This window comes from Papio anubis, chromosome 11 (assembly GCF_008728515.1).
Source record: "Papio anubis isolate 15944 chromosome 11, Panubis1.0, whole genome shotgun sequence".
Classification (NCBI taxonomy): domain Eukaryota; kingdom Metazoa; phylum Chordata; class Mammalia; order Primates; family Cercopithecidae; genus Papio; species Papio anubis.
The window spans coordinates 17,494,799-17,520,535 of NC_044986.1; the positions used below are offsets into that span (position 1 = coordinate 17,494,799).

The window sequence follows — 25,737 nt, forward strand, 5'->3', positions numbered from 1 at the left end:
CTTATATTACAATTGTGGGAATCAGAAGTCAAAAATGGTTCTCACAGAGCTAAAATCAGGGCGACAGCAGATTTGTACTCCTTTCAGAGGCTCCAGGAGAAAATCCATTTCATTGCCTTTTCCAGCTTGTAGAGGTTGCCCACATTCCTTGGCTTGCAGCCCCCTTCTACCTTCAAAGGCACTGACCACACCACTCTGACCTCTGCTTCCATCACCAGATACATCTTCTCTGACTGACTCCTCTTTCACTGGTAAGGACCTTTGTGATTACTTTGGTCCCATCTGAGTAATCCAGGATAATCTTCATCTCTCATAATCTTGAATTTAATATCTTCAAAATCTCTTTTGCCATGTGAAGTTCTGGGAACTAGGATGTACATATCTTTGGGGGTCATTTTTCTGCTGACCACAAGTATGTTTTCAATCTTTTGTACTTTTGCCAATCTTATTGATAAACAATAGTAATTTCAGTGATTTCAATTAGCACTTTTATGAATGAATTGGAACATCTTTACCTATATTTAAGGGCCCTTTGCATTTATGTTATGCAAACTATCTTTTGATGTCTCTTGCCCATTTTTATAGAGTTGTTGGTCTCCTTTTAATTTTAAAAGTGCTTTATATTTTAGGGATAACAACGCTTTGTTTATGACAAAAATTGCAAATATTTTCCATTTGTTATTTTGCATTAACAAGTGGAAAATATTTGCAATTCTTTTAGTACCAAAAATTTTTTTCTAAATTTTCATATTGTCACCTTTATTAGCCTTTTCCTTTATTGCTTCTGGATTTAGAATCATGAGGTTACAGAGTAATTCACCTTTGTTTTCTTCTAGTAACGTAACAGTTTCTGAATTTAAATGTTTGATCCTTTTAGAATTTGATTCTGTTACATTTGGAGCAGATTCAGTTTTCTCTTTTCCTGCATAGCTGTTCAGCTATCCCAATACCACTTGCTGAGAAGCCCATCTTTTTCCTACTGATTAATGCCAATTTTTTCATTTACTACATTTCCACACTTAATTTGATCTATATATATTTTAATTCTGTTTTTATTAATAGATCTTTCTTTAAAACTATTATATTTTATTATAAAACAACTACTTAGAGTTGGCAAACATTCTATTAACAACCTGCCAGTTAGTGACTGTAACTGAAATTAAAGTATTTTATTATGTGTTCACATGTTCTTGCCCATGAGGATTTGAAGTGTTTGGGTACTACCTTAATTCCCTTTTATTTCCCTAGTGTCTAGCAGTGCTCTTTGCATATTGAAGATAATCAATAAATCACTATTTAAAATGTACAAATGAAAATGGTCGACAGTAATTCCCTGCTGGAATACTTTATGTTTAGATAACAATGTTGAGTTTTCCAACTAAATGTACAAATCTTGTTTGATCCAACAAGAACTCTGAGTGCTAGGCATAGAAGGTATTTCTTGCCTTGACTTTATAAATGAGAAACTTGAAGCTCAGAAATGCTTAAGTAACTTTCTCAAGGTCACATAAGCCAAAAGTAGAACTGGAACTGAAATTGTGACTACAAATTTAATTTTTTTTATGTTAGAGACAAGATGTTTGGCATGATTTCATCCCTTTTTAGATATCTCTCTTTCCATTCTAAAATAATTTTCATCATAGGGATGTACATGTTACTAAGGTCTAAAGCTGACTAATAATGAGATGAATCAATTATTCTCCACCAAAAAGAATGCATGAGAGCTGAAATAACAGCTATAAAAGATCAGTTTTAAACATTATTCTGAGGATAATATTAATTACATGCCTGAGGGTGGTATTAAATAATAAAAACGTGAGTTTTTGTTCATCATCTTTACTGTACACGTCTTTTACCCGTTTTTCTACTTTACTTATTTTTTTACTAATATATAATGAAAACTATGTATAAATTTATATGTTTAGACATCAGCACAAGGCTCTACACAAAAGCAGCCCAGGAAATGTCAATACTGTATTTCTAAGTACAATTAACAGGACAAAAAGGAATGAACAAGAATAAAAAGAATTAGTAAGTTTTCTTTGTTTTGGAATTATTGGTTTATTGTTTCTAATGATAAAGAGAGAAAACAAAATAAATACAATAAAAACACATAAAATTATTATAAAAAGATGGTTGAAATCCACTATGTTCTTATACTTAAAAAGTTGAATACCTATTTAACAAAATTGCTCTGATAATATAGTATTATATTCTAGTTTGTTTGGCAATATATTAACTAACTGATTAACTTAAGAACATCAATTTTGTACTTGAGCTCTGTGGTTCATCTTGAAAGATTTACAGTAATATTTTTAATTTAAATACATTTCATTGTGATTATATTGAAAATCATCATAGACCCTAGTAAAATGTCTTACACATTTCATTGTTACTCTGGATCATTAAAAATATATTATTTAAACTAAATACATTTGCATTTAATAAATAAGCATTCCGAATCTAGATAAAATGTTCATTTCCAGAATTAAGATTCCTAAGGGAGAAAACAAAATTGCTGCTCTGGAAGCTAAACATAATGCTCTATAATCGATTGGTTCACTAAAAGGCATCAGCCATGCTCCCTTTGATGACAGATTAAGTAAATATGAGAGTAGACAGCACAAACATTATGGTATTCTACAACATATTGTAGCAAAGACTATGAACACTGGTCATGCTCTATAGCAAGCAATATGGGTGAAAATGTTTTATGAGAAATGTGCTTATAAAGAAATTGAGGAAAAATATTTATATTAATGATATAAATAGTGAGTAAATAGTGATATACAGCAAAGGGTGATTGAAATCAAAATGGTCTCCAGGGCTTTCAGAGACAGAGAAAAGTTCGACTTTAAAAAATAACCACAATGATCATAAAGATTTATTTATGTAAAGAACAATCTCCATTTGCATGTGCAATGGAAAAATCCAAAGTGAACAAGAAACTACAATCCCTACCAATTTACACAGAGAGGCAAAAAATATGCAGCTGACCACTAACATTAATCAAATGAATTATAGATCACGTAAGCATGATGGCCTGTTATCCTTCCTTCACTGTATAAAACAGCCTGGAAGCTTCAGGAGAGGTCAAATTGTTATCAACATTGCTGGCTGCCTTGGGAGTAGGTGTCTTTGTTAAATAATATCAGAAAAGCAATAGCAGTACATTCTACATGACTTACAGGCTTCACTAGCAAGGCCAGTAGATACAGCCACTGTAGGAATGGTTACATGCTTAGAGGCAACAAAGAATATGTAGCTCCTGCTATAGTCTGAATGTTTGTGTCCTCCCCCAAATTCATACGAAATCTAATCCACCAAGTGCTGGTGTTACCTACCAGGTGAAGTCTTTGGGATGTAATTAGCTTATAAGAGCCAGACTCTCAAGAATGAGATTAGTGTCCATATGAAAGAAGGCCAACAGAGTGTTTGCACCTTTCACCATAAGAAGATACAGCAAGAAGGCACTATTTATGAACCAGAAAGTGGGGCCCTCACCAGATACTGAATGTGCCAGTGCCTTGATCTTGAACTTATCAGTCCCTGGAACTGTGAGAAATAAATTTCTGTTGTTTATAAGTCAACAGAAGTTTACGGTATTTTTGTTGTAGCAGTCCAAATGGAATAACACACCTCTCACTAGTTGGAATAGTGAAGATCACTAGTGGGAACAATAAGATCAGAGGAAAAGAAGGCTGTCATTCCAGAGTCAAAAACAAGATCATGTCTCTCTCTACCACTCTAGATTCAAAAACAAGAGCATGTCTCATACAACCACAATAAATGATACCGTATTTGCGTTCTATTCATTACATATTCCTTGGTTAAAATCAGCCTCCTGAATAAGCATTTGGTTGATCTTTCAAGTAATCTGAATCTGTTCCCAGTATTACCACTGAATTATTGACCCAGTTTTACCTGCAAGATGCGGCCAATATCTTGATTGCCTTTCTTTCTTAACCAAGATGTGATGAGAGCAAGTAAGATAACATGCTGTCAGCTATTTGGAAGAATGAAGCAATGCAGAATTTGAAGGTGTTCTAACAGCATATGTAAGATAACAGGATCATCATTCTAGCACAGGTTGGGAGAATGAATAGAAATGAATTGGAACCCAAAGCTGTTATCAATAGAGGGTGATATGACACAATAAGAAAAGGCTGCAGGCTGTATTTTGTTTCTTTTCTATCTATGATAACTATGTTCCTTATCAAAGTGAATCCCAACTCCTATTGCTCATTAAAGCTGTCATGTTTTCACAGTCTCATCTGCCTTATAATTGAAATTCTTATTTTAACAGCATTATCTTAATGTTATTGCTAGCTGTGGAATGTCTTGTGAAGAGTGCAACATTAAAGTTAATTTGGCCCTACATCTTTGGTAATGTATATTGTCTGGAATATAATAAACTACAGATACTCATACTTCAACTGAAATGTGTCAAGGTTACTTTCTCAATTATTGTAATTTGTTATAGGTGACCCCTAACATGGTTAGTTATCATTTCTCACATCTGACTAATCTCATATTGCTTGTGGTCTTTTTTGTTAGAGCAGCAAAAATCAGAATTCCTAATGATGTGAAGTTTTGTTTTCTTTCCTTTTTTTATTCTTAATTAAAACCTGTTATGCACTTCAGCTGAGCTTCCCAGTAAGAAAAACTAGATCAGTATTATAAGAATTAAGAAAGTACTCCTAGGATTATAGTCAATGTGTAACTCAAAAATATAACATAGTGAATAAAAAATAGGGGCCAATATTGTTAAGTGGCAACTTCTATTAAGCAAAACCTACAGTTCATATAATTTAATGTTTATTAAGTGCTATTAAAGAAACTATACACACAGTATGCTAATAAGCAAAACAATCTCACTTAATGAGCTTTTATTCCCATTCAGGTAAAATGATTTTCCTATTGCTTATTGAATAAATGCCTGGACTAGCAAATACTTCACATGTAAACAGGTCAAATCAAAAGACTACTAAAACCTTAGGGATTAATACTAAAAGTTTAAAAATTCAAACATTTTAAGATAATTATTTTCAATATTAATATGATAAATGAAAATATCTGAGATTCAATTAAAAGTTAATCTTTGATGCCTGGGATTTGCTTCAAAATAATCAATGCTGAAGCTTGGGGTAAGAGAGCATAAAGATGAAACAAGATTGGCCATGAGTCAGCAATTCTTGAAGTTGAGTGATATGATTTATCTCTCTATTTCTATGTATGCTCAGTTTTCTTTCTTATAAAAGTTAAAAATTAACCTTTGCTATTAATATTTCTTTCCTTATTTAATGGAGTTATTTCACTAAGAAGGCCTCGTAAGAACTGGAAAATACAGTCGTTTATTTTATGAAGATATTTTCCAAAATTCAATTTTTGGATTCTTGTTTTATAAGTACATATTATATACCCCCTACCCCTTGTCTTTCATTACAGAATATTCCTCAGTTAACATCTATGCATATATATCTATGGGAAAATTAACATTTGAAGATATGCATACCTATAAATGGGTAGCCAGACCTCACCAATGTTGGAAATTAATTTAGGTCTCTTCAAAATCAAATTTCGGGTTGGTGCAAAAGTAATTGCAGTTTTTGACATTACTTCTGCACCAATCTACTACAACAAGATACCATCACACAGTCATTAGAATAACAAAACAAAAGACCAAATCTCAACAATACCTAGTGCTGGCAAGGCTGTGAAGCAACTGGAACTCTCATGTGTTGTGGAGAGAAATACAAAATTGCATATACACTTTGGAAAATTGCTAAAGTTAAACATACTTTTACCACATGGCCCAGAAATCCTATTGATAGCTTTTCACCTGAGATAAACAAAAATATATTTTATTAGAAAGGCCTGTATGCAAACATTAATGATGGCTTTATTTACAGTAGCTCCAGGCTGGGAAAAATACAAATGTCTACTATCTGGTGACTGGATAAACAAACTGTGGTGCATATCCAATGGAATAAACTTAGCAATAGAATAAACTACTGATATATTTAATGGCATGGTTGGAGCTCATTGAAAGTTTGTGCTAAGTGAAAGAAACAAAACATAGAAGTCTGCATAAAATGTGGTTCCCCAGGAGGCAGAGGTTGCAGTGAGCCAAGATCATGCCACTGCCCTCCAGCCTGGCAACAGAGTGAGACTCTGTCACAAAAAAAAAAAAAAAAAAAAGAAGGTTCCATTTTCATGATGTTCTGGGGAAAGGCCAAACTATAAAGACACAAATAAGTGGTTGTAAGGGTCTATGGGCAGAGGGATGGGCCTTGCTTTCCATGGTGAGGAGCACATTGTATATCTTGATTGGTGTGATCACTATATGACTGCACACACTGGTAGAACAAAGAGTGATGGAGTATGAATGAGGCTTTTCATTTGTATAATATATTTTTCTGTATTTTACAAAATTTTACAATTAAGATATATTAATTTTCTTAGAGAAATAGCTAACATTATTTAAAAATTAATAACTGATGTTATAACTATATTGCCTCGTAATTCAAGAATATGTAGGAAAATAATTATTGCGACAATCACATTGCCCTTCATTGCTTGATGAAAACTGTGTATATGTATTATGCATGATTTTACATATTCATACACTCACATTACATTCAATACAGTGGGAGGCTGATTGGAGGTATCTAGTTAGTCAAATATTATGGTGAAAAAAGGGTTTATATATTAATATAAATATAATGAAGTATCTTTATTACTAATTATACTAACATTAAACTTACTTAGATGAATCAAAAGTATTCTGAGATCCTATGGTGCTTTAGGTTTATCATTATATGCATGTTAATATAACACATGAGAAACAGTGTGTAGTAAGAGAACTAGACTGAAAGAGAAGAAGCAGTAGTAGAAGAAGAAAGAGATGATTCAAGGAGTGATATAATTAATGTCATTCTTAACAGCAGATTCTAAGATATTCTAGAGTATCAATTATGTCATAAGCACCTTTGTGCTATCTGGAATGTCTAGTATAGTGCACTGTACATTTTTTTGCTTAAGGAATGAGGTCATCAAAATTTAATGTACTTTTAATAAAATGTTATTTGGAACTGTTTGAAATTCAATTTATATAGGCATAATTATTCTATTTTGTGAATGTAGTTTCTAAAAATTTCTAAAATTCCTCCAAACACATAGGTGTTATAATGTATCTTTCAAAGAGATTCAAGAGGCCACATATGCAATACATTTTTAAAAGTTTTGAAAGAATGATTCTTCTAACAGGAAGTTATAATTTATGTAAGTTTATTAATACTCAATATTTACTCACATTTATTCAAGTTGAATACATATTCATTTATATTTACTCTTAGAATAAAAACATAAGTGTAGATGTGTACAATATACTGGCTGAACAACTTCTTTCAATGTGGTTACCAAAAGATTTTTCCTGTTCACTTAAAATCTGTATTTTTTTCTAAACAAATTTCTTTTTATTTTTTTTAAGTCTGAGGTACTGTATGTGTATTTTAATGCAATAAAATATGCAATAAAATACACATAGTATTTTATTGCATTAAAATACAATAAGTTGCAAAATTGAGCAATGAAAACACAGATTTACCTAATTGAGAATAATCAATAAATAAAGAAAAATCAGGCAGTCCTAATTACTTTGTAACTCAAATATTTTTTAAGATCTTAAACATCAGTTTCCCCCTCACTTCTACATTCACAAGAGTAGGGACTGTGCTCCTACATAATTTCTATATCCTCAATACTTCACTGTTGCTCAGCAATCCTTTTTATCACCTTAAGATAATGTTTCTCATTCATTTTTTCTTTATTATTTCTTTCTTTTGTTTCAAACTTCAATAATTAGTTAAACTCTACTATTTTAGGCAATTTCCTCTAGGACAAGAGAACAACAGAGACTGACTCAGAGGCAAGGGCAGGGATGTTATGTGGAGTCAGTTTATTGGGGTGAAATAAGAAATGGCTGGATAGGAATGGTGGTATCAGATCCATGTAGGGTATACAGTACATTATGTAGAGGAGTTATATATATACATTTTTTTTTTTTTACTATAAGAGATAGGAAGCTAATGTGGTTTGGCTGTGTCCCCACCCAAATCTCATCTTGAATTGTAGTTCCCATAATCCCCATGTGTGGTGTCCTGGGAGGGACCTGGTGGGAGGTAACTGAATCAGGGAGTGGTTACCTCCATGCTGTTCTCATGATAGTGAGTGAGTTATCATGAGATCTGATTGTTTTATACAGGACTTTTCTCCTTTTACTCGGCACTTCTCCTTCCTGCTGCCATGTGGAGAAGGACATATTTGCTTCCCCTTCCTCTTTGATTGTAACTTTCCTGAAGCCTCCCCAGCCATGCTGAACTGTGAGTCAATTAAACCTCTTTCCTTTATAAATTACCCAGTCTTGGTTGTCTTTATTAGCAGCATGAGAATGGACTAATACAGAAGCCATTGGGGAATTTTGAGGAAGGTGATATGAGAAGATTTGCATGCTAGAAAGATCACTTTAGTAGCAATGTGGAAAATTGCCTGGAAGAGTGAAGGCAGGGAAACCAGTAAGGAGGATAATGTAACAGAGCAGAAAAAAAATCATGAAGGCTTGAAACATAGGGCAGTAGTGAGAATAAAGAGATTCATTTAAGATATACTTAGGCTGTAGAACAGACAGGGCTCAATGACAGATAGAAAATGAAGAATCGAGTAAAAGGAGATGGATAACTCAGTTTTTGTCTTAACTATCACAGCCTTTGAAACAAATGTTCTACATCTCTTACTACTCTTAAGCCTCAACCTTATACATCAAGTTCACTCTCTGCAAGTGACCTTACTTCTAAATTATCATGAAAAACTAGGAGATCATTGAAGGTAAACTCCTATCAAAAAGAACGGCTCAAAATTTCCTTTGATCTTTACCCATCATTTTATTATCCTTTTTCATCTTTCTAAAATTAATACTTATACTTGACTTCTTGATACCTTCTCTGCTTTCACCTCCCCTTTATCCTACTACACATCTTTTTCCTTGAATATTTCTTCCCCCAAAAAACTTTCTCTTGAAACTGCCAATTTCTTAAATTACAATCTCACGTCCTTCCTTCCTTTAAATATTGTCAGTTTCGAGATGGTCATCTATCCTTGTTGCATCCACTTTCTCATTTTCACACATCTCTTGTGGTCTGGCTTCTGCCATTCAATACAAACTACTTCCTCAAAAGCCACCGATGACTGCATAATTACCAAATTCCATCTTCTCTCCTAGTGCTTGTCTTCACTGACTGCTTTGAAATGGATGACATCTTTTACCACACCATCCTTCTTGGCGTGCTGTCTTATTCTTAATTCTAATGGTTCTAAAACTCTTCAATCTTCTTAATTCTGCACTCTTTCTCAGCCTGTCATTTGAATCTTTGTTTCCTTATAGCAATTTTCCTAGATTCTACCTTCAATTCTCTTTTCTCATTCCCATGACTTCAAGTACATAGGAAGAAGATCCAACCTTCTGACCCCTCCCACTTTTTGACCCAGACTATCCCTATATTCAGTTAGTTACGTTCTGTATATTCTACATTGTCAAAGTTTTCAGTGATATTTGCACCTTAACATTTTGACAATCACTAGTTCAGGGCCTGCCCTTTCAAATTGTTTCTCTACCTCAATTATTCTTCAATCCAATTGATGCTACAAAATGCTGCCAGTTTAATCTTTCTAAAATTAATCATAAAACTCTTCTCAAAAACCTTCTGTGTGATCCTCGGCATCTTGTTTAAATCGTCTTCCATGATGTGCTCCTACATTTGCTACCTTAACTCTCACAGCTGTTTCCTCACTGGGTGAATGTGGCCTTCACACTGCCTCACTCCACATACCACCCTGTTTTCTCTCTCCGTCCCTCGCTCACCTTGCTCTCTCAACTTGGCATGCTTCTTACTTGTCTCCATCCTCACCTATTCGTATCTCTGCCTACTGACATTTTATGTACCTTTAAAGGCCAAGATAAATGACCACAACCTTTCCTGAAACATTCAGCAATACATTGAGTATTGTATTCCTTTTTCCTCTTCTTCATGCGTATTGCCCTTTTGGTATTAATAACATATTTTTATTAGAGGTATTTTTACAGTTACATATCTTTCCCGTTAGTCTGTAAGTTTCTGAAAGGTAAAGATAACATATTTTCCATATCTACCTCCCATACTGCTTTGCATATAGGTGAATATTTGTGGAGCCAATTGTTCATAGTATATAGAGTTTGGTTTTAAGGTAGAATTTCCAGTTTAAAATATGGAAAAATAAAACTGAGCTGTTATAACTTTTATTTTCTAAGATACGCTTGGATGAATGAAAAATCAAGAAATAAAAACTCCTTCATAAACAATTACACTTAAACTTTACATATTTGATAGTCTGTTCCATAACATTGTGTGTGTGTGTGTGTGTGTGTGTGTGTGTTTAAAGACATAGGATTGGCTGGGTGTGGTGGCTCACACCTGTAATCCCAGCACTTCGGGAGGCTAAGGCAGGTAGATGACTTGAGGTTAGGAGTTTGAGACCAGCCTGGTCAACATGGTGAATCATCATCTCTACTAAAAATACAAAAATTAGCAAGGCATGGTGGTGTGTGCCTGTATTCCCAGCCATTCAAGAGGCTGAGGCAGAAGAACTGCATGAACCTGGGAGGTGGAGGTTGCAGTAAGCCAAGATTGTGCCATTGTACTCCAGCCTGGGTGACAGAGCAAGATTCCATCTCAAAAAAAATAAGATAGATAGATAGATAGACAGATAGATAGATAGATAGTCAGACAGACAGACAGACAGATAGATAGGATCTTGCTATTGCTCAGCCTGGCCTGGAACTTCTGGCCTCATATGATTCTCCCACCTCAGTCTCACAAGTAGCTGGGACTACAGGTGTGTGCCGCTGCACACAACTTTCTGCCCCACTTTTCTATGTCATTAATGGTAAATCCAGAGCTTTTCTCTACAAAGCAAATTTAAAAAGGCATATAATAATATAAACAAAATTATCAAGTGTAAATATAAGAAAAGGTCTCTGGTATGAAATATGTAAGAACTATGACCTTTGATGAAAAAAATCTATATTAAGATTTGAGGTAAATTTGCATATTTAATACTCTAAATTTTGACCTAGTTGCTATTTTATTTTCTAAGAAAGTAAAATATGGGAACACATGAAAATATTTATTTAGCTAAAGTATAACATTATTGATTTCTTAGATTCTACATATAAAATATCTAGCTTTACATTTTTAATATCTGGTATTTCACTTCGTAAGATTCTATTTGATTTAACAGCATTTTATAGGATTCTTACAGTCAGTTATTCCATTAAGGATATAAACCTGATGAGATTATCTCCTACTGCATGTAACAGAAAAAAGGAAATACAAGTTAAGTTAGTAACTGATTTTATGTGAAACATGAGCAAAAAATATACTAAACAAACTCATAAATTTAGTAACTGTTATAGGCAACAATAGCCTAATAAAATATTAAACAAAAACTAGGAAATAACTACTGCATACTACCAGACATACAATGAATGCTTCAAGACAATCTAAAAAGTTAGAAAAAGGAGCCAAAAATATGACTAGCTGATTGCTGTTACTGAGAAAGTTGTATTAATTAAGATGTTAATACTAGTTTCGTGTTAATGATTTAAACACAATCATTTAAAAATACATAGGAGTATTCAAAGGGGTTGACAATACTCAAATTTACCCTACTGTGTTTCATAGCTTGTGGAATGTTCTTTGGTGCAGGAGATACAATCTGCCCATTCTGTTAAGCGCAGTTATTTTTGGTGGATTCAATATGTTACCTCTTTTATCTGAGAGGAGGTGAAGGGTGGAGGACAGTGTGGCAATTCAGTCTTGTTTATCCAAAGCTATTAACACTGTTCCCAAGCATTGTTAAAACTGTATTCATAACTTTCCAATAAAGGATATTATAATCTTACTTTACATAGCCATTTATTACTTGCAAGGATGCTATATAAAAATAGTTTATGCTAGATTGATTCAGCTGTGATATGACCATAACCTTAAATAATACATTATTCTCTTGAATGGCAGCCAGTATGAATAAGGTTGATCAGCCTTTTGTACATCCAAATGTTTCTATTTATTATGTCAGACACAGTGAAGAGAAACCAGTTTTTTGTTGTTGCTATTGTTCATTTTCATCTTTACATTTTTCTCCATCATAGATTATATTCATCTTAAATGATTTAAGATCAGATAAAAATAATATTTCAATAGCATCTTAAATGATTTAAGATAAAAATAAAATTTCAATAGCACAATGAAAAATTTCATTTGTAAAATTTTAATTTGGGATGTATACAATAATTATAAATATATATATTTAGCTTTGGACTCAGTGAATTCTGAATGAAAGATGCTAGCAGTATTTTACTTTAGAAGGACAGTTAACCTAGGGCATTTATCAAATTATTTATTAAAAATGTAAACACATGACTTTTATCATGCTTAAACTTTGGATTATATTAACTTAAAGCCATGTAGATTTCAATAATTTCAGTAATACATTATATTCATACCATTTTAATAGTTCTATTTATATCATGTTAATATTGAAGAAGCACCATTACTTAATTCTTATTTCATGCTTCAATCAATCACGAAACTCATGATATTTATGTTACTATTACAAATCTGACATTTTCAAAAAATTTTTTTCAAAACATTGTCTGCTAAATGGTTTTGGTGAAGAAAGGTCTTTTTATAATTTTAAATGAAAGATGAAGAAAATTCCAAAGTGCTGCTGGGAAACTAGATCTTTCCTCACTTCAAGAACCAAAGGTGTGCCTATAAAACTCTCTTATTTATTGTCAATAATTTTCTTAAAATAAAAAATCATGGCTGGGCACAGTGGCTCACACCTGTAATCCCAGCACTTTGGGAGGCTGTGATGGGTGGATCACCTGAGGTCGGGAGTTCCAGACCAGACTGACCAACATGGTGAAACCCTGTCTCTACCAAAAATACAAAAATCAGCTGGGTGTGGTGGTGCATGTCTGTAATCCCAGCTACTCAGGAGGCTGAGGCAGGAGAATTGCTTGAGTCTGGGAGGCAGAGGTTGCAGTGAGCTGAGATCATGCCACTGCACTCCACAGTCTGGGTGACAGAGCAACACTCCATCTAAAAAAAAAAAAAAAAAAAAAAAAAAAATCTTCTAAATCATTTATTATGAAGAATTTGGTAATTTCCTTACAATTTCTTTCTGTCTACTACCAACTGAAAATCAGCTCCCTCTCTTAAGGAAAATGGCTCATGGGGCCTATAGGCAACTATGTGCAATTAGGGATTGGGTCCTACAGAAATTCTGGTGGAGGGAACTTATGCCTTACTTTCTCCCCTTTGGACTGGCCAAGCGCACAGAAACCAGCATCAAGACTCAGTGTAAGAATTTTACAGAGGCTTGGTCTAGAGAGAACTGTAAACACCAAGAGAAAAGTCAATATAATTCCTAAAAGACTGTAACTGGACTCTCTGGTCCCTAAGAGGCTTAGAAAAAAGCAGAATTGAGGGTCTGGATCCTCCTTTTCCCTGAAACTGGGGGAGTACGAAAAGGTCAGTAGGAAATGGGTGGTGTGACTGTTTCTATGCCACTAGCACATTAACAAGTGAAGAGGACCTCCCTTCCCACCCCTTTCGACTTGCCAAAGCCTGAGTCTTAAATTGGTGACAATGAAAATAGCGAGCCAAGGCCAGGAAGAGGAATGGCAATCCAAAGAGAACCTGTGTTCAGTAAAATAGAGTTGCCAGAGGAGACAGCTATAGATAGTGTAAGGAAGGCCTTCCCACTTCAAAATAACCAAATGCTTAATGACGTATACTTTTTTCTTTGTTTTTAGACAGGGTCTTGCTCTGTTCAACCAGGCTGGAGTGCAGTCTACGATCATGGCTCACTGCAGCCTCGAACTCCCAGGCTCATGCACTTCTTCCACCTCAGGCTCCTGAGCAGCTGAAACCACAGATGAATGCCACCATGCCTGGCTATTTTTTTTTATTTTTCTATTTTTCATTTTTTTTAGAGACAGGGTTTTGCCATGTTGCCCAAGCGGGTTTTGACCTCCTAAGCTTAAGGAATCCTCCTGCCTAGGCCTCCCAAAGTGCTGGGATTACAAGCATGAACCACCGTGCCTAGCAAATGAAGTATACCTTGTAATGCATTGCTGAGAATGCAGCCAGTAAGGGAATGCTCCAAGGCAACCAGATAAAACTGGAGAGGGTGCAATGAGCAGCAAGCAAACATAACAACAGAGTGGCCTTGAGGGTAAAAGCTAATATAAGCAACTCACACGGTAAGAAAACTGAGTTTGAAAATACAAAAATTAGCCAGGCATGGTGGTGCACACCTGTAGTCCCAGCTACTCGAGAGGCTGAGGCAGGAGAATCACTTGAACCTGGGAGGCAGAGGTTGTAGTGAGCTGAAATCGTGCCACTGTACTCCATCCTGGGTGACAGAGCAAGACTCCTTCTCATAAATAAATAAATAAATAAATAAATAAATAAATAAATAAATAAAAGGAAAACTGAGTTTGAGATTCCTGCCCTATTCCAGAAACCCTGGAAGAAGAGACTGAAGAATAAGGAGAGGCCCTTGGTTTTTAGCAGAAGCAGTCCTCTATGGAGGAAAGCATTATTTAGGTCACTGGCAAACCACAAAGTAAGATCAAAGAGGAGCTCATAAAGATCACCAAATACACAAGGAAATCAGTCATAATGAGTGAGAGCCAGCAGAAATAATCAATAGATTTAGATTTCCAAGGATTTCAGATATTGAAATGATCAGATACAACATAAAAATAATTTTGTTTGGAATGAAAAATGAAGTAATGAAAATAGTAAGGAAGAAGAGACTTTCAAAAACTGTCAGACTTAAAAAAAGAACCAAATAGAACTTTAAAAAATAATAAATAAATCATAAAATATAACTTTAAAAAGTAATACAAATATGTGTTGAAAGCAATCCAAACGGATACAGTAGAAAGCAGGTCAAAAACAGATTTTATACACTTAAAATAATTAGTGAATTGGAACAATGTTCAGAATAAGCCAAAAGAAACAGCGGAGAGAAGTAAATAGAAAACAGAAGAGAAAGACTCAGAGATAGTGAAGATGGAAAGAGGTTTAACATGCATCTAAGAGTCTTAGGAGAGGAATAAAGAAAATGGAGAAGAAAATACAAATGGGATAATGACTCAAGAATTTTTAGAAATAACCAAAGACTTGGATTCTCAAATATAGGAAGCACAAAATATGCCAAGCTGGTTAAATATAAATAAATGTATACTTTGTTCAGTTGTGATAAAACTGCTGAACACCAAACCCAGGGATTTTGGAGAGAAAAGCTAGATTATAAAGGAGTGACAATTATACTGAAGGAAAGTTTTTAGTACAGTAGTTTTCCCTTATCCATGGGTTCACTTTCCATGGTTTCAGTTATCTGTAGTCAACTGTGGTCTGAAAATATCAAATGGAAAAATTCCAGGAGAAAAAGATTAAATTGCACATAATTCAGACTTGGAAAAAGATGCGAATCATCTCTGTCTAGCATATTCAGCCTGCATCTACACTGTATAAACTACTTGCCCATTAATCACCTAGTAGCTGTCTTGGTTATCACATTAGCTTTGTAGAATCACAGTACTTGTGTTCAAGTACCCTTATTTTATTTAATAATGGCCCCAAAGTGCAAGAGTGGTGACGCTGGCATGTTATTATAATTGTTCTAGTTTATTATTAGTTATGGCTGTTAATCGCTTGTTGTGCCTAATTTATAAATTACACTTTATTGTAGGTATATACGTCTCGGTTTGGTACTATCCCATATTTCAGGCATCCACGGGGGCTCTTGGAACATATTCCCTGGGGAAGGGACCTACTATAGCAACAATGGAAATCAGAAGCCAGCCATTGTTTTCACATGAACACAATGTTTGAGTATGGTTCTCCCACTGAAAGATAACTAGAATGCTTGATAAAGTATATTTTAAATAATTTCTTAGATTGTAAAGAGTAAGAGGATACTGAAACTGGAGAGGGGAATAGGAAGACTAAGAGTTTATTATCAAAAGACATATGCTAAAGGGATTTCTTAAAGACACAGAGAAGGAAAGTGGAAACATTTTAAGAGGAAGCTCTGAAGGCAAAGAACAACTGTGAGCAAAGATGTGTACACATGCAACAAACCTGCATGCTATGCACATGTACCCTAGAACTTAAAGCATAATAATAATAATTATAAAACAAATAAAATAAAATAGACAGTATGTCAGTAAATTTAAACACATATTGATCATATAATACAACAACAATAATATTTAATTCAAGGGATGACAAAACTCATAGAACTTAACAAAGGTAACTAAAACAATGAAAACTGGAAGCAAGATTTAAATTGTTCTTACATTGGGAAGAGGGAAAAATGTTCATTAATTTTTGACTTAAACTATGCCTGTTAAAATGTTAAGAATAGGCCGGGCGCGGTGGCTCAAGCCTGTAATCCCAGCACTTTGGGAGGCCGAGGCGGGTGGATCACGAGGTCAGGAGATCGAGACCATCCTGGCTAACATGGTGAAACCCCGTCTCTACTAAAAAAAAAAAATACAAAAAACTAGCCGGGCGTGGTGGCGGGCGCCTGTAGTCCCAGCTACTCGGAGGCTGAGGCAGGAGAATGGCGTGAACCTGGGAGGCGGAGCTTGCAGTGAGCCGAGATCGCGCCACTGCACTCCAGCCTGGGTGACACAGCGCGAGACTCCGTCTCAAAAAAAAAAAAAAAAAAAATGTTAAGAGTAACAACTAAAAGAAAAGAAATACAATTTTATAATCCCAGCACTTTGGGAGGCTGAGACAGGCAGATCACGAGGTCAGGAGATCGAGACCATCCTGGGTAACACAGTGAAACCCTGTCTCCACTAAAAAATACAAAAAAAAAAAAAAAAAAACCAACAACTAGCCGGGCGAGGTGGCGGGTGCCTGTAGTCCCAGCTACTCAGGAGGCTGAGGCAGGAGAATGGTGTGAACCCGGGAGGCGGAGATTGCAGTGAGCTGAGATCTGACCACCACACTCCAGCCTGGGCAACAGAGCGAGACTCCGTCTCAAAAAAAAAGAAATACGATTTTATAACATCAATTGAGGAAAAAAGGGAATATTTTTTAAAGAGGGAAAAGTAATAGGAAATTCAGGATGAAAAGAAAGCAAATGGTCTTTGCTTTGGTCTGAAAATATTACCAAAAGACACAATAAGCTGATTAATTAAAGTAGAGAAAATACAGCATTTAAAATCAATATCCAAAGAGAGAAAACATTTATAGCAGGTAATTTACAAATGCTTAATATATTTAATCTAGAAGTAAAAAGGCAAGGAATGTTTCAACAGAAGGATGAAGAAAGATATCAAATGAGTTATTCTATCATTTCTAATTTTTCTAGAATTAATACAGTATTTCTTATATAATCAGATGACTATCAATAAATGCTATTAAAATAGAAAAGGATATGAGAATAATGGTCAACAAATGAACATCTAGGAAAAATACAAGTGGTTACAGACAATACAAAAATACTCAATTTTACTAGCAATAAAAATTTGATTAAAAGAAGAAAGAAGGCAACATTTCTTGTATCAAATTAATAAAGTTGTAACAATGCTAACAATCATGTCTGACAAGGATGCAGGAAAATAGAAATTCTCATACTTTGCTAAAGATAGTGTGAACAGAGACATTTCTAGAAAGTAAATAAGCAATATACCTCAAGATCCTAAAAGTTAGTAACTTTTGATTCGGTAGGTTTTTTTCATAAACTAAGGTCGAGTTACATACAAAAATTAAGTACAGTCTTATTTATAATAGTGTGAAATTAGAATAATGCTAATTGAAAATAAAATAGGCAAGTAAATGATGATATACCACAAAATAATTAAAACATATTTTTGAATCAAACTTAGAAGTGAAAAATGTTCTTATTCTAATATTGACAAAAACAATGCAAAATCACATATAAAATATGCTCTTAATTTTGTAAAAATACAAATATGCAAAATGAAAATGTTATTGGAAGGAAATAAAAGTTCTGGCACTGAATATTTATGGGTAATAGGATAACGAAATATTTTAATTTGTATTGTATCTGCATTAATATTTATCTATAATGAGGATGTATTCTTTACACAATCAGAACATTGATAGTAAATGATAATAATTAAAAATATAAAACATCACAAATCAGTTATAAGAAAAAAGGAAACCTGGGGAAAAGTAAATAAGCTAGCTTAGGCCGGTCACTGGAACTACTGTCCATGGATATGGCAGGACAAGAATGAGGAACCAGGGGGACCTCTGGCTGTGCCCAAGAGCAGAGGACTGGGGTCATCCTACTCTAGGAATGAGGCCAGCAATGCTCTTAACAGGACAGCTGCTTCACTTCGACTGCCTTAGACTTTAACAATGTGTTTTTCACCTTGGGAGAGAGGTTTCTTACATAAGATACGAGGTTGAACTGTCCCAATAAACAGAGAATGAACTTCAGTGCGATGTCAAAATTAGCAGTTAAAACTACCAAATAGAAAGTAGACTCCAAATTAATTTTTTCTAGGTTAGGGGGCATTGAATTCACGTATGCTTCTCCATTGTCCAATGCCTTTTTGAAAACTCTACTTTATAGCACTCTTTATATGTGGAGAGAATCAAAACATTACAAATTTGTAAAATGAAAATTCTGGTATAAAGTAGTTAAATATATACACAGATTACTAATGAAATGATTAGTCTGGTAAAAATTAATCATGCTGTAAACATTGTCTTTAAAATTATTAATTAGCCTACTTGACTATAATTACCAAATAAAACCATCTTAAATTACTTTGTTTCTACAGAACTCTGTTACTTCATTAGCATAGCAAAACTACAAAAGTTATTTTTATAAGAAACTTCTAATATAAAAATAACAGAAAGCTTGTGTGCTGAGTTTATTGCAATTTAGTAAATCACTTTGATTTCTTTATAGCAATTTAGATTACAATGGATAACTGCTGGAATACTCTGATATACTAAGAGAGCCTATAACTTTCCAAGTGAAAGTTCTTCCTTAATATCCACAATTATCTATGACTATTTGAGCACCTGGAATCAAAGTATGCTATATGAACTTTAACTCTATGCTTTAAGGAACTCTATTCTTTACAAAAAAAATTCTACAGATATATTGAGGTCTAAGATGTATTCTCAATTTGAACTAAAACCAGCACATATAAAAAGTAATGTGGGAAAGAAACCCTTGGGCCAATATGAGATTTGAACCCTGGTTCTTGCTCTAGGTGACCGAAATTGTGATCTTCAGCATAGGTCTGAAGCTCTCAGAGCCTCAATTTCCTCAATAGTAAACAGGAAAAAAAAAGATGAAATATGCTCTTCCTATTTTATATGATTGACTTAAGACTCAAATGAGATTGAGATAGTGTATGTAAAGGAATTTTGAAAAATAATATTTTAAACTCAATTTAAACATTTCGATCGTTCCCAAGACCTAGCAAGTTCAAATTCAACCTCTAAAACAATCTTTAAAAAGAACAAAGTTGGCTGTAATCCCAGCACTTTGGGAGGCCGAGGTGGGCGGATCATGAGGTCAGGAGATTGAGACCATTCTGGCTAACAGGGTGAAACCCCGTCTCTACCAAAAACACAAAAAGCCGGGCGTGGTGGCAGCCTGTAGTCCCAGCTGCTGGAGAAGGCAGAGGCAGGAGAATGGGGCGTGAACCCAGGGCGGGTGCAGTGAGCGAGGAAGAGGCGCCACTGCACTCCAACCTGGGCGACAGGAGTGAACTCAGATCTCCGGTGAGAACAAAGTTGGATGACTTACACTGTTAGATTCCAAAACTCGCTACAAAGGTAGAGTCATCAAGACAGTGTGGTACTGTCATAAGAATAGATAAATAGATTGGTGGAATAATATTGAGAGTCCAGAAATAAATCCTCATGGTTATGGTAAATTGATTTTCAACAAGGGTCTCTAGACTATTCAATGGAGAAAGAAAGTCCTTTTCAACAAGATATAATCCAGTAATTCCACTCTTAGACATATATCCAAAAGAAATGTAAACATGTTTATACAATGTTTTTACACAAATGTTCACAGTGGCATCATTCATAGTATCCAAAAAGTGGAAACAACTCAAGTAACCACCAACTAATTAATGTATAAACAAACTGTGCCACATCCATACAATGGACTATCATTTGACAATAGAAATGACTGAAGCACTGACACGTGCTACAACATATATCAACTTTAAAGACATTATGCTAAGTGAAAGAAGCTAATCACAAAAGATCACATTGTATATAGTTTTATTTGTATGAAATGTCCAAAACAGTAAAATCTATAAAGATAGTAGATTAATTCTTGCCTAGGGCTAGGAGATGGGTGTCATGGGGAGAGGCTGAAGAAAAATGTGGGGTACGGGGACTGCTAAAAGGCATAGGATTTCTTTCAGAGGTGATGACAGTTTCCAAAATTTACTTTGGTGGTGGTTACATAACTGTGTATACCAAAAATCACTGCATTATATATATTAAATTGATGAACTATTGATATATGTTCTATATTTCAATAAAGCTATTTCCATAAAAATACCATATATTCATAATTAGATCTTGATCCCCAAATATAAAGGCCTTTCCTAAATGAGAATTTACATGTAATTATTTTTCCTTTGACATACTCAATTGAAATTTCTGAAAAAAACTGGTACAAAAGAAATAGAGGCATGCCAGTTATTAAGAGAACTGAGTAAAAAATAAAAATAGTAAGAATTCCAACAATTAATATAATGCTTTATGTTATACCAAGTATTTGCAAAAACGGCCCCATAGACAACAAAACAGTAAATCGGAATGAGTCATTTGTTCCCTCTCCTGATTTTAAACATGGAGATAAGTTCTCAAAGAGAATGTCACACAAAGTTTCTCTCTCTCTTTTTTTTTGAGAAGGAGTCCTACTCTGTTGCTCAGGCTGGAGTGCAGGGGTGCAACCTTGGCTCACTGCAATTTTGGCTCACTGCAACTTCGCCTCACTGCAATTTCCATCTCCTGGGTTCAAGTAATTCTCCCGCCTCATTTTCCAGAGTAACTGGGATTACAGGCGTGCACCACCATGCCCAGCTAATTTTTGTATTTTCTGTAGAGATGGCATTTCACCATATTGGCCAGGCAGGTCTTGAACTCCTAACCTCAAATGATCTACTCGCCTCGGCCTCCCAAAGTGCTGGGATTACAGGAGTAAGCCACAGTGCTGGACCCAAAGTATCTCTTTGAAAAAAATCTTTTAGAGAGGTTATCTTAGTGGAAAATAAAAGAAATACATGAGCAAACAACTAGATATCAAAAGTAAAGGAGAACAAAGAAAGTTCACTGTTCTTTACATAGGCCATAATAAAGAAAGAAGTGCATCCATAATGTTTGGATAAAAATTACAGGTGGTATTAATATACGGAAGGAGAAACAAAGGGAAGTTGAGAGCATGTTAAAGTATTAATTTTATTTGAGATGGGCAGTGGAGGAATATGTTTTAAAAAGCTTTAAGCATAGCTAGGGAAAAATCACTATGAATCTTGATAAGGAAAGGGTAGCTATCAGCAACATAAAAATAGAATATGCAATATTCTGTTTAGTAGATGAAAATCAGTTTATGGACAGAAGCTGGGAAAAAAAACCCAAAAGGAAGCAAGGCTGGTAACAACACACACACACACACACACACACACACACACAAAATGGGGTAGCTGAAATAAGCCTTGGTAGAACAGTAGTTCATGTCAGTGTTAATATCAATTAAAAATCAATATCAAATGATTTTTATATCAAATCAATAAAAAAACACATTGATTTGATTTATATCAAATCAATCAAAAAAAAAAAAAAAAACCCGGCCGGGAGCGGTGGCTCAAGCCTGTAATCCCAGCACTTTGGGAGGCCGAGACGGGCGGATCACGATGTCAGGAGATCGAGACCATCCTGGCTAACACAGTGAAACCCCGTCTCTACTAAAAAATACAAAAAAACTAGCCGGGCGAGGTGCCGGGCGCCTGTAGTCCCAGCTACTTGGGAGGCTGAGGCAGGAGAATGACGGGAACCCGGGAGGCGGAGCTTCAGTGAGCTGAGATCTGGCCACTGCACTCCAGCCTGGGCGACAGAGCAAGACTCTGTCTCAAAAGAACAACAACAAAAAAAACAAAGTACATGAAAAAATAAAAAAGCTAACAGTTTTTTCCAGAAAGTACAGGTGTAAAACAAAAGGATATAGTGCAATTGGAAATGAAAGAATGAAATAAGGAATATCAGAGAATATGAACTAAAAATAAGTAGGGCTAGACTTTTTTTTAACTCTACAAAATAAAATTTAACGTTAAAAATTCACAATGATAAAGAAGGAACCAAAATTTGGAAAAAATAGAACATGAAGATGTAATGATTATGAACACATGGGCACCTAACAATACATTATTGAACACTAGTAATGTGCAACTGACAGACTATGGTGACACAGTCTGTGTCATATTTGTTCCTTAAGTTTGTGAATTTTCTAGTTCTTTGATTATTTCTTTTCTTCTTTAGTCTGTGCATTACAGACATTTTTTTCTCTTGTTACTCGATTTTTAGCAGTATTTGAGAATGTTTTAAACAGATGGGGAAAAAAAGAATTTATAATAGTCCAAGAATAGTCTGAGTTTTCTCTGTGTGAAAGGTTTTTTACAAAAGTTATCTGAAACAAGGAACCAAAATGAAATTAGAGCACTTGCTGTACCTTTCATTTAATCATTCTCTTTTGTAATTTTTCCCCAAGAAGATATACACATACATTTCCTAATGTTCTAAGCTTCCATGGCAACCTGTGATCTAGAGTAGTAAAAAATCAAAATGTCTTAAAAATCATAGGGGAACATGCACCCAATATTTCATTTCCTCTAAAAACTGACCCTCTGAGTAGCATCCATGAGTTGTGATTTTTTCTTATTTTTTCAGAAAAACCAAAAATGCTACAGAGAGAATCAATTATATGTATACCTAGGTTTTTGAAGGATTCTATTTTTCCATTCCTTATTTCCCTTGACAAAAAATAAAATCTGAAAATGGCAACATAAAATTAGTCAAATAAAGGCATTTTTTGCGTTCTGGTCATGGCGTGACGCAGGGATTGGCCAGCTCTTAAAAAAAAAAAAAAGGGCATCTAAAAAAGAATAAAATGCTTCAATTCTACAGTTTCTTAACCCTTCTACTTAAATATATTTTACCACATATAAAATGTAAACAAAAGTAATAAACATACAATTAAATTAGTATGCATCATAATGCTTTGAATTTTGCACCTTTAGGGGTTATTATTTGCAGAAACCACGTCATGGATTACTTTTGGATTCTAATACCATATTTCGTTGCATATGATTTCTGTTTCATCATACTCTATTTCTGCCTTTGCAATAAAGGAATGTAATAATACAGCAATTAACCACAAATAAAAATATTCATTTTATATGTGAGAAACATTCACTTCTCAATATTCAAAAATGAAGCTATGTAATTAAAATGCAACTCATCTCCACCCACGTTTTCTAAGTAAACTTTGTTAATAAAGATAGATGTGAACTGTTAACTAGGGGCACAGAGTACTCCAAAGACTAAATATAGGTGCTTTGTTTCTCCGATCATACCTATATCTTAAATTCCCTCAGCTCCTATCTGTCAGAGAACGGCTGCCAGGTGAGCAGTCTGTCACTCTTGCCTAGGCTAATAGATTCTCCAGTGGCTTTGGTTACAGCTCATGTCATACTATTAAAACTATGTGCCTTGAAAATGGCATAACATATGTAGCTGAATCTTGTCAACTCTAGATAATCAGACTCTGTTTGGCTTCATAAGCAGATGTAGATTAGAGAAGCAATATAATAAATATGCAAACACAGTGGTCCTCTTTCAGCACCGCTGTTCCTACCTCTAATGGCCCTCGCAGAAACTCTGTTTGTTCAGCTCCCACTTCCAGAGCTACATCAACAGAAGCAAAGGGACGGCTGGCCATCTGCTGTCGTTCTCGAAGCAGTTGCTGGAGGGGGTTAAAAATGATTTGTCTTAAAATAGGTTTAAATGCTCATGAAATTCAACAATATCTGGTTCCCTTTTTTAACAAGTGGCATTGAAAAGTTAGGAATCATGTTACACACATATCCATATCTCGAGTACTAAAGATGAAAATTACTTTCTCCCCATGGCCTCGGTTATATGTCCACAGAGGCTTTTAATGTATGGTGCCTACAAATAACTTTTCCCTTGACCTCCATCCTGTAGGTCTAATACAATGTACTCAAAACCACTTTGAAAGTCTCAGGTGAGAGGTGCTACTTGAGTAAAAAGCGTTATTACAATAGTGGCTGTGCCAAATTTTCCTACTCAAAATAACTCATACTTTTGTCTTAGCTAAAAAAGAAAAAAACAGTAAAAATATTTAAGAAAAGATAAAGAAAAGTTGCCAAAATGCATTAATAGAAATTAAAGGAACATATACCTGACAAGGCTAAGTTTTGTAAGTCATTAGAATCCCCTGTCAACTGCTATGGAACCAGAAGGAATTATTATTGGCAGTGTTTATAATTTTGGTCAAAGCCTTTGTTTATTATTCAAAATGAGGCATGATTAGTAAGTTGAGAAATTGTGTGCAAGAACTTCTAGAGCACCGCCACATACTTGTTTCTTTCTCTTTGTGACTATTCTGGGCTTTGCCCAAGCTAAAACCAATAAACTAGCAAGTCCCAACCAACTACTAAGCTAATTTATCTTTTTGCCTCTCTTTGTAATTATAATATTCATTAAGTCATGATAAAAAAAAAATTGATGACCAGCACTAGATATTGCAATTTTTGCCCTTCTCATTCTATACAGCTAATAAAATTATTATTAAATATTAAAATAGGACGTGTGATGCAATTAAATACTCTTTAAAATGAGAAGAAAATTATATTATTGAAGAAAGGCAAAATTCTTGAACACAACGAATGGCTTCATTATTCAGAGATATTTTTAAAGATTCTCTGTTATTAACTTAAAATGTTAACTACTCATCTTTGAATGTAAATGGATGTAGTCCTGTGAGTGAACATTCATAAAACTCCCTTGTAGATGATAAAGGAACACGGGCCAAATTATTTAAACACAAGTTTATTTATTTAAGCAGAAGTTTAGATAATAAACTGCCATCACACTTTATTATTTAAAATTTTTGTTTTAATAGCTGGTTTTTATTATTAAAAGAGAACAGTCACATGACAATAGGGGATAGAAATAATGCAACTGTTAATGAGTAACAATTTAAGTTTGTAGATTACATTTTTTTGAATAAATTCATTTTAAAAATACATATTCAAAGTAAAAAGTGAATGTGATCTAAATTTTCAAATTATTCACTTTAATATAACTTCAAAATTATATTATTAAAAATACAGTTCCTGGCAAATAGAATCTGTTTCTGCCTCTCTCAATAGGAATGGGTAATTGATCTGAATAGTATTTCTATGCAAAATGCAAACATAATGTTATTTCAGATGCTGAGGGATAGTAAATGCGGAAGACACCAGGTTCTTTGTCTTTGGTAACAACACATACACCAACATGCCCAGACAAC

General features: G+C 34.4%; 1 protein-coding gene across 6 annotated transcripts in view; it reads right to left on the reverse strand.

Moving 5' to 3' along the window:
* ATRNL1 (attractin like 1) overlaps positions 1-25,737 on the reverse strand; it is an 832,634-nt gene that overhangs the window by 195,665 nt on the left and 611,232 nt on the right. For 5 of the 6 annotated variants that reach the window (XM_017944361.3, XM_017944358.3, XM_017944357.3 and 2 more), the window contains one exon: positions 24,058-24,165. The exons of the other annotated variant lie outside the window; for it this stretch is intronic. In XM_017944361.3, the coding sequence (XP_017799850.1) occupies positions 24,058-24,165 (108 nt within the window). The remainder of the gene's footprint in view (positions 1-24,057; positions 24,166-25,737) is intronic. 6 annotated transcript variants of the gene reach the window in all.